Below are 9,417 nucleotides of genomic sequence, written 5' to 3' on the forward strand. Positions count from 1 at the left end.
TCTTTTCCCTCTCTCCTTTTCTCATGCTCCGCCCAATGGCGTTTCTCTGTCTGGTCCAGCCGCTACGATCCTGCTCTCAAATAAGCTTTCTCTCAATCGCCATGGGATAAGCTTCACAAATGGGGGATAAAGGAAAGTGTTAACAATGTGGCTTTGGTAGTCAGTGGTAACTCAACAAGTATAGAAGACAGATACTACTTTTATGACTTTCAATATGGAGAATGGTCCCTTATACTGTCATCTGTTCTATTGCTCATGATAATAATGGAGCATAAAGGAAGAGTATCGTAGCTTTGACACATATTCTTCCAGGATATATTCATGTATTGTTACAAGTTGTTCTGAGTTTCCACACACCTATTCTTCCTGGGATATATCCATGCATTCTTGCAAGTTGTTGTGGTGATGAATTCGCATCATGCATGTAGAAATTGCACAATGGGGGAAAGTGGGCATCAAGAGGATTATATAAATGACTTCATAGTTACAAGGAGATATCATGAAGATTTGAGCTTTGTTTATATAATAATCACAAAGGAAAACGATGATGCAGGAGCAGGTGGTTAGACTGTATTTGGAAGGAAGCTTCTATTTTTCAAGATTATACTGTTTTTTCTGCAGTTGCAGCATAGATTGCTTTTATTTCTTCAACATCGTCATTGCTGCCAAGAAAGATAGGTGATCGCTGATGGATCTTTGTAGGAACCAAGTCAAGAGCCTAGCCAAATGAAATTGAACCTATTAGTATGAAGCATGTATGTAGAGAATATAAGGTCAGCAAAAAAATCACGACCAGAAGGTAAAGTTTCAAAAAGCTTTTCTAATTCATTTATTTCTTAAAGAGGCAGTGACATGAAATACTTCTGTTAACAAGTTTGCTTTCAAAATTATTTTTCCTTACTACGAGGTCGTTGTGAAACAAATCATTTCTCATCCATGGGCTCATATACCTCCTATGCAGTAGCCAATACTTGTCACATATCAGGTGACACATCAGGTTTTAAGGTGGATGACACAATTGTTATCTAGTTATGTTGGATTTATTATTTTTTATATCTGTTCTATGTGACCGGATATGACACCAAGAGGCAAAACGGGTCAGCATATTGTATCAAATTCCATATCTATGGACACCCCTAGGCTTGGTTAACAAAGAGGGAGGATATTACTACATATCTTGCTCTCTCATAAGTATGTTATAAAACAAGCACATTCTGGTTTCTCATATTTACAGAAAAAAGGAGTTTGAGATGCTGATGAACATGAAGATTGCTATTTTAGCAATTCGTCAGCTTCGCAGGAACTGAACATATGAAACTGAAAAACAGAAGTGCAGATGCAATGGTACATACCCGTTCCTTGCCGGTAAATGCTTGACCCCCTGCTTGCTCCATCAAGAAAGACATAGGGAAGACCTCATAGAGTACACTGCATAAAATTGAGTAAACTATGGTGATCATAAATGCTCACTGTTTGCTAGTACATGAGCAAGAAGTTCGTTATCCTTCTAACCATGAATAATACATTAACCTGGCTGGGCATTATAGTTAATTGAAGGAAGCCAATAGATAAAAGTTGTTTTTGCATACCGAAGTTTCCTATTTGGGCTCTTTTTGTCTGCAGGGTATAGAAAGATACCTCCATAAAGTAATGTACGGTGGACATCAGCAACCATGCTGCAAATCATACCAGCATCAGTAGCTATATCAAATGACACTTTTCATCACTGGAATGTCATTTGGATCATGAAGTGAAAGACTAATTCAAACAGATGTTCCCATATATGCAACAAATACAGCAACAGATCCTGGACACTGAATGTTGTCAAGTACCTTCCAATATATCTCAGTGATTTCGGAGATGAACCATCCTCTGGAAACTTGCACTTCTGCACAAACCTGCATGACAAAAAGAGAAAAAGAAAAGAAAAAAGTACTCTCACAAACTGCATTCTAACCAAGAAATTATAAAAGACCATATTTAGTTAACTAAACCAACTCACTTGGCAGTTGGCTCATCCCAGTTCTTAGCATTTCCTTCATTCACTGAGTAAATTTTTCCTTTTTTGGGGATCTACATGGCAAAGGAAGCACAGAATTCATTGATTTATAAGAGTTTGCTGCACGTAAATTTGGGAACAGATTCACCAGACCAACTTCTCAATCATCATAATAGAAGCCTTGTGTAGATAATTTTGGCATTGGCTAGTGAATTTTTTTCTTGATGCTGATCAATTATTTGCTTACTCTACCACTTGTGGTCCCATGAATTACATGAAAATCTTTCATTGAGTTGTTTGGATCTAAGAAACTACAGCATTGGGAGTAGGGCCAGGACACTTTGTTTCAATAAATTCAGGAAACAGAATTGTCAAAAATAGAAATTTCTTGCTTAACTGAAAAAATTAACCAATAAAATCCTGCATGCACCTTAATGTCCGGATGAGTCAGTATAAACTCCCCAAGAGATGGATCAAGTGTGAAACCGTTTACACCAGTACCGGTGCTCAGCACAAGCTGCAACACATAAAATTTATGTGATCAGGTTTGTATGGCTAATAAAGCATTATATGACGATGTACCACATAGAAGGACCTTTTAGGTGCTGTTTTGCTGATGATTAAGGATAGTTCTTTTCATGTTTTTGCATCAAGGCTTAGGGTCTGTTTGGAAACCCATGGAAAAGAAAAGAAAAAAAAATGAGAATTTGACCATTATTATTCTAAAAAATAGTTAGTGAAAAGGTGAATTTGATCATTATCTTATTTTTACTAACTACTTTTTAGAATAATAGTGGTCAAATTCTCATTTTCTTTTCTAGGAGTTCCAAACAGACCCTTAAGGAATCATTCTAGAAGATGATACGGTTAATTTTACCGTGCATGAACTCCCATACATGCAATACCCAGCTGCCAGCATATTCTTCCCAGGTTGCAAGACATCTTCAAGTTTCAGTTCATCTGTGTCTTGCAACATATATATTCCAAATATCTGTAAGCAAAATTTTGCCACATTAACTGAAGCCACCACACGGTGCACAACTAATAGGGATAGGATGGATTTCATACGGTTCCAATTGATACGCCACAGTCAATGTTGGAAGATCCATCCAAAGGATCAAATACAACACAGTACCTGCACTATTAGCAAAAGTTTAAATTGAAGCATTAGTACAGAGTCCCTACAGAGATTCTTAAAAAGAAAAAAAAAAGAAAAAAAAGAAGACAAAGACAATACAGGCATTCTTTGCACATGCAAGAGTAAAAGCAGTTACCTCCCACGTTTTGATACCTCCACAAAGGTTGCCTCCTCGTCCTCTTCTGAGACAAGAATACTCTGAAAAAAGGGATATGAGATAAGCCTTGATACCAAATCCACGTGAGGGAGGTAGCGTAAATTCCATTAACATGGTGTGGTGTTACACAAGACTTACTGTTCGACCACTACTGATCAGAGCCTTGACGAAAACTTCATTTGAAAGCACATCCAGTTTCTTCTGCTCCTCACCCTGAATACAAGATTGGTTCAATAAATGTTTCTCAACAGTAGTCAGTGGAGTATTAGACCCTAAAAGACTGTCAGGCTTAATTCAGAGAAAAGACATGCAATTTGGGAACAGTGAAAAGCTTAATGTTTAAGATGAATTGCAAGATTTGAATGATAAACTTAAGTTTCTCTCATATTTTTCTTTTCAAGAATCTGTGCTGCCAAACACTAGAAAGAGACTCTCTCCCCTTTTATTTTCTTTATTTTTTCTGTGGTTTCCAAACAGGTCCTTAGGGCATATATATAAACCACAGGAAAAAAAAAAAAAAAGAGAGAAAATGGGGGAGAGTCATTTTCAAGTGTTTGACAACACAGATTTTTGAAGAGAAAAGAAAATACAAGAAAAACTTACTTTCTCTCTTAGTTAATGAACCTTCTCCCAAAGATATGAAATTCAGAGAGAAAATAAAAGAAAGAGAATAAGAGAAAATTTTAACCATAATTTTTTAAAAATAATACTATTTTTTTTTCTATTGTCTGCATGCATCCAAACAAGAAAAACTATATTTCTCATCCGCTTTTTTTCTCATTTTTCGTGGGCATCCTAACAAGAAAAAAAAACTCTTTCTTTTTCTTTTCTTTTCTCTTCCTCTTCCTCTTCTCTTTCTTTTCTTTTCTCTCCACTTTGTGTTCCAAACACAGCCTTAATAACACGTAGTAGTTCTTTGGACTATTAGAGAAGGACAAACTTATCAAATACAGTTTTGGAAGAAGAAATACTGCAAAAGGTAATTCCCGGTTTTACCATTTACAGAGCCTACCTGAACATTAACCTCCCCAGCGAGTCCAATAAGCTTGGCCAACCCTGCCTGTTCAAATAAGATAATACGAGTAAGCCATGAATGACCAAACTAGTAAGAGAAGGAAGTCAAAAGGGAAATATTAACATCGGAAACTTTCACCAGCAGAACCTGTTGCAGATCAAATCAATGCTTAAAAGTTTAACCAAATCAAGACAAGGTTATACGTGGGTCTTCGGATTTAATCTTTGAAATGTTGATCTGAATCCGCACATTAAATAGCAGCCCCTTTATTTTCCATAAATTTTGGACTTATCCCTCTTTTCGGCAGAGACTTGAAACAAACCCACGACTATAAAAACAAAAATTGAACAGAATTGGCGTCAGCCATGTAGTGTTCTCTGTATTCCTTTTAAGACACCAACCAGAATGAATTCAAATGAATCGTAAAATAGCTTGAATGAAAGCACTACTGTGAAACAGAAACACGAAGAGCTGGTTAAGTTATTTGGGTGGTCAATTTTCAAAATGGGAAATTTAAACAAACTTCAATCCTCAAACTATATCCGTTAACTTCAGCCTCACTCCCAATACCTTGCCCAAAATTATACTTGTATAGAGGTACTAAACAGAGAAAGAAAAAAACCTTATTAACGGCAGCGCAGACGAATTTGCATCCGAGAACAATATGGCTAAGCAAGATGGTGAAATCCCCCCTCGACTCCGGATACTTTGACTGCTCGTTAAGCACAAAACGAGTAATGGTCATCAAATCCGTCCGGTGAGCATCCGCGGCGTGATCCATGTCTCCACCCCCCAGAAAAGCCAAAACCCACCACCCGTTTTTACTGTTCGAAGTAACAAACCAAGAAAAAGAATCCGACACCAGGCGCCTACATATACCCTGTCGACTAACGGAGAAACAAGAGCAGAGAGAAATGGATAGCACTATCTGATGTCACTGGAGGCGCGAGAAGACACGTGTCATGACCGCCATGAACAACTCGTTGGTGGTCGTGAAGTGGCGGAGGTGAAGATAACGAGCCTTTTGCTGGCTTGGAAACGACCCTCCAGCGGCTGAGTTTGAGCAGTTGAGGGACGTTCGCGTGATTTGTCCTGCTCGAAGCGAAGTCCAACCGTGGAGGGGTCTGCTATTTATGATAACCGTCTTGGGAGAGATGACGACTGATGAGAACAAGAGAGAAAGAGACGCATCGACGTGAGTTGCAGAGAATAATTCAAGTAACGGAAATGACAGGGACGAGGCGATGAGTCAGCTTCGATTCTTTTCTTTTCAATAAAATGCGGGTCCGTGATAATTGGTCGAGCAAGATTGGCTGCTTTGTCCAAGACGCTACACCGTCCAACCAGTCGAGGCGGGCAGATTTCTCTTCCATCATGCTCGGTAAGTCGTAGTTATCGAGAAATATTTTCAGGTAAGGAGGCTGCGGGAATTTATATTTAATAAAAATATAGAAAATTTCTAAATGTTTTAATAAAAAATTTAAAGAGACTTTGGATAATCGAAAGACTTGAACAGAACGACTAATCACGTTTTAGAATTAGATTTTATACGAAAATATCTTCAAAAGGATAATAAAAACAAAATTAAGTTATATTTCCATCAGTAAAATTTATTGTTGAAAACGAATAATCATCTTATAAAAAGAGAATGAAGAAAAATATATAATAATCGTCATTCTAATTTGTGATCTTCTAATAATATGGGAATAGATTTTAAAAAATAATTCAAAGAAATCCTGCAATATTTTCATTGCCAAGATATTTGTAAATCTGCAATTGACATGGAGAACAAGAACATCAAGTATAGGCATACAAAGAACAAAAACATTTCAGAATTTCCAGTTACTATAAACAATTACTTAGCTATTTTTTAAGAACTAATTTTTTTTAAAAAAAAAAAAGTCTGAAACATGGAGGAAAGAATAGAATCAGAAACGGTGAAGCAAAACAAGAGAACAAGGTCTACTCAATTTCTCTAACCAGTTTCTGCTATAAACAAGTGTGCCAGGCAACCCAAAAACAGCTGGGTTCGGGTTTAGAGAAGACAAAATTTCAAACTGCAAATTAAACACTATGAAATCCTTGTTATCTTAAAAAAAGCCCTTTAAACTGATTTATATTCAAGCTACTCCAAGGAAAACAAACCACCGACAAATACTGGACCTTGCAGAGCCATATTGGTTTTTTAAGTTAAGAATTTATCAATTACTGACTGTCCAGGACTAGACTGAATCATCAAATGCCAGATTTTTTTTTTGTTTCATTTATTTACCTCATCATCTTCACTTCTTAACCTCCCTGATAACTGGTCATGGAGGTGCTGAACTCTTGGAAGTTTGCGAATTGTTTTCCTAGGCTCTGCTATTACCTGATCACAAAAAATGATTCAACTATGACAATGATTCAAAAAATTTCTCCACCTCCACCGATTATTTTGATCTTCCTTTGTTTTTAAAATGATCTTTCTCTATCTTTTAGTTAGAGTGCCAATCAAACATCCCCAGAAATCTGCTTGCCAGTGCACTGGCGTTTCCTGCTAAGGTCAAGTGCAGTATATGTTCTTCTCTACTGCTTATATTTGTAGTGGTTATCTAACATATTCTTTTGGATGTTTGTCTTCCATAATTTTCCCAACACACTCCTTGAGATTACTAGTCACCCTCATCTTCTGTAGGTGATGCTTGTTCACTGAAGACACCCAGCTCTAGTCTAATCTGTTTCATTTGCATTCAGCATTTTCTCTTTCTCAACTACTGTGAAGGCCAAAACAGAATGAAACTATTCAACAAAGATGTCATTTCAAGCGTCAAAACCAAACACTATCTGGCTATTCATCCAAATAAACCCTAATACAATAAATACCAGATTGACATTGCAGAAGCAAACATAAAAACCCTATACAGTCACAACCCTCAAATACTGCAAGTCTGCCGCCGTCAGCCCTAAAATTTCAGAAAATATCAAAATAAACAAATTTCTAATCACAATCTAGTCTAACCTGAATTACATCGAGAAGACGGATGATGTTGGGGTGGTTTAACCTGAACTTGACTTCGCCATCCAAGCAGTCCTTTAGATTTCTATTGAGTTTATAAAGGTCAATCTGCTTCAGAACCACCACTTCCCCGTTCCATCTATGCACTGCCTTCCAAACAACAGACAAAGAGTTGGTTCTCACTTTCCCTTTCAGCACATAGTCTCCAATCTTGGTCTGTGCCAGTGATTCGCTGATGATATCCCCCATGCTCTCATCTCTTTTCCCGCTGGCAGTGATTTCTCTGCTCTGTCCATGGCGAGTAAGCCGGCTACGGATTTTGTTAGGGCGCCGAAGGACCAAATGCGCCATTTATCCTGTCTCGTGTCGGGAGCACCTGCTGGAGCCGCTATTGGCCCACAATCCATAAATGCAAACAGAAGCTTGGGACTGGTAGGATCTAGAAACTCTGTCGACCCATTTGAATACAGAAGGGGATGAAGAAAATATCAACATAGGCCGAGTCTTCCCAACAACCATGTTTACACAATCTCAGCTCCATAGCCAAAAGCTACAATACTCTGCTAAACTCATCTGGTAAAGGGTATGACTTATGAGTCATCTCCTGTAACAAACTCCTGTACCACGCTGTTTAACTCAATCAAACTGCAACCAGGTGATTTTTTCATCCCTTTACTCCATATTAATATTCGCATTCTTGCTACCTCATCCCACATACCTGCTGCCACATATGTATTCGAGAGCAAAATGTAGTTTCCAGTGTCCTCCGGTTCGAGTTCAATTAAGTGTTCCATTGCTGTTATTGCGATTTTGATGTTGCCATACTTTCTACAAGCACTGAGCAGCGAACCCCAGATGGTAGCATCTGGAATGATTGTCATCTTGTTGATTAATTCCAAAGCTTGATCAAGACAACCTGAGCAGCCAAGGCGATTCAACATGCAGCCATAGTGCTCGATACCAGGAGCAATTGAGTGGTCCTTTGTCATTGAACTGAAGTACAACCATCCTTTACTGAGAAAGCCAGCATGAGCACAAGCAGATAGAAAGCCAAGATAAGTAATCCCATTTGGTTTCACACGGGCTTGCTCCATATTTACAAACAGATGAAGTGCCTCATGAGCCTGCCATGGTTTGCAAATCCCCCAATCATTGAACTCCAGGAGATTACATCTCTCTCTTGCATGCTGTTAAACAGCTGATAAGCCTCTTTGATACTTCCACATTTGACATACATTTCGATTAAGGCATTACAAACACAAACCAGCTTCAGCAATCCATGCCTTCCTGAATAGACATGGATCCATCTACCAAATTCTAGAGCCCCGCTTACGGCATTGGGTTTCACTCCAGTCACCTGCATTTTGTGGAACACTTTTAAGGCTACAGAATGCAACCCATTTTGAGAGTAGCCTGAAATCATGGTAGTCCAAGAAATAATTGTTCTATTTGGCATACTCTCAAACATTTTTTGCGCCTTTCTCATCTTACCCAGTTTGTAACACGCAAATATTAGCGTGTTCCAAGAAACAACATCTCTACGAGCCAATCTATCGAAACAAACATATGCATCTTCAAAAACATCGCACTTTGTGTACATCTCCATGAGATTATTCTCAATAATAGAATTTGAGCAGTACCACGATATACAGGTGCCGAAGACCGCCGGAAGCTTTGATCACGGAAGGGTATGTGAATTTGTTTGGCAGTAACACTATTTGTTTCTTTTGGGAATCTCAGCAAGGTAAATGCTGACAGCTTTTATATAAGACTCCTTTTACGTGTAAGCCTGAATGATGGCATTGTACAGAAAAATGTTGGGTTCATTCACTTGGCTGAAAATTGACCTTGACCTTGCGTATTTGGTTTCGCCATACACGCTGCATATGTTAACCATTGTAGTAGCTAGAAAGCTGTTTTCGGAGACGGATGATTCCAGAATGTAGGCATGTCCTTCCTTCAATTGTGACATGTTATTGCGTTTTTGCAGCACGGAAGCCAGTCGATCTTCCTGTTCCTGACTACTTTTTACGCTTACTTTCATTCCCAAACCAGAGCCTTTGATAAGAAGTAAGGAATCGAGTTAAACTCTGAACTCTAAAAGGACCAAAAC

General features: G+C 38.2%; 2 protein-coding genes across 2 annotated transcripts; both read right to left on the reverse strand.

Moving 5' to 3' along the window:
• Positions 1 to 269: 269 nt before the first annotated feature.
• On the reverse strand, positions 270 to 5,396 carry LOC137959259 (fructose-1,6-bisphosphatase, cytosolic-like). Its single transcript, XM_068806643.1, has 12 exons — positions 4,932 to 5,396; positions 4,307 to 4,354; positions 3,433 to 3,507; positions 3,274 to 3,335; positions 3,068 to 3,134; positions 2,877 to 2,990; positions 2,430 to 2,516; positions 2,003 to 2,073; positions 1,833 to 1,898; positions 1,590 to 1,676; positions 1,353 to 1,428; positions 270 to 718 (listed from the first exon to the last, which is right to left on the reverse strand). The coding sequence occupies exons 1-12, from the start codon at positions 5,088 to 5,090 to the stop codon at positions 602 to 604; spliced, it is 1,029 nt and encodes a 342-aa protein (XP_068662744.1). The 5' UTR covers positions 5,091 to 5,396; the 3' UTR covers positions 270 to 601.
• A 2,498-nt stretch (positions 5,397 to 7,894) lies between these two features.
• LOC137958672 (pentatricopeptide repeat-containing protein At2g20540-like) lies at positions 7,895 to 8,910 on the reverse strand. The gene is made up of 3 exons (XM_068805757.1): positions 8,796 to 8,910; positions 8,569 to 8,717; positions 7,895 to 8,428 (listed from the first exon to the last, which is right to left on the reverse strand). Exons 1-3 carry the CDS (start codon positions 8,908 to 8,910, stop codon positions 7,895 to 7,897), a joined length of 798 nt encoding a protein of 265 aa, XP_068661858.1.
• Positions 8,911 to 9,417: the final 507 nt, after the last annotated feature.

This window comes from Aristolochia californica, unplaced genomic scaffold (genome assembly GCF_029961685.1).
Source record: "Aristolochia californica isolate CCGP_79_NKW_82.1479 unplaced genomic scaffold, dmAriCali1.0.hap1 SCAF_3, whole genome shotgun sequence".
Taxonomy (NCBI): domain Eukaryota; kingdom Viridiplantae; phylum Streptophyta; class Magnoliopsida; order Piperales; family Aristolochiaceae; genus Aristolochia; species Aristolochia californica.

Coding starts and splice junctions, on each gene's coding strand:
- LOC137959259 (XM_068806643.1), bottom strand. CDS start 5,090: ATGGATCACGCCGCGGATGCTCACCGGACGGATTTGATGACCATTACT. Junction 3,508..4,306: donor CTGGGGAGGTTAATGTTCAG/GTAGGCTCTGTA, acceptor TCTTGTATTCAG/GGTGAGGAGCAGAAGAAACT. Junction 3,135..3,273: donor GAGGTATCAAAACGTGGGAG/GTAACTGCTTTT, acceptor CTAATAGTGCAG/GTACTGTGTTGTATTTGATC.
- LOC137958672 (XM_068805757.1), bottom strand. CDS start 8,910: ATGGAGATGTACACAAAGTGCGATGTTTTTGAAGATGCATATGTTTGT. Junction 8,718..8,795: donor ATTTGCGTGTTACAAACTGG/GTAAGATGAGAA, acceptor CCATGATTTCAG/GCTACTCTCAAAATGGGTTG. Junction 8,429..8,568: donor GGCATGGATTGCTGAAGCTG/GTTTGTGTTTGT, acceptor AAACCATGGCAG/GCTCATGAGGCACTTCATCT.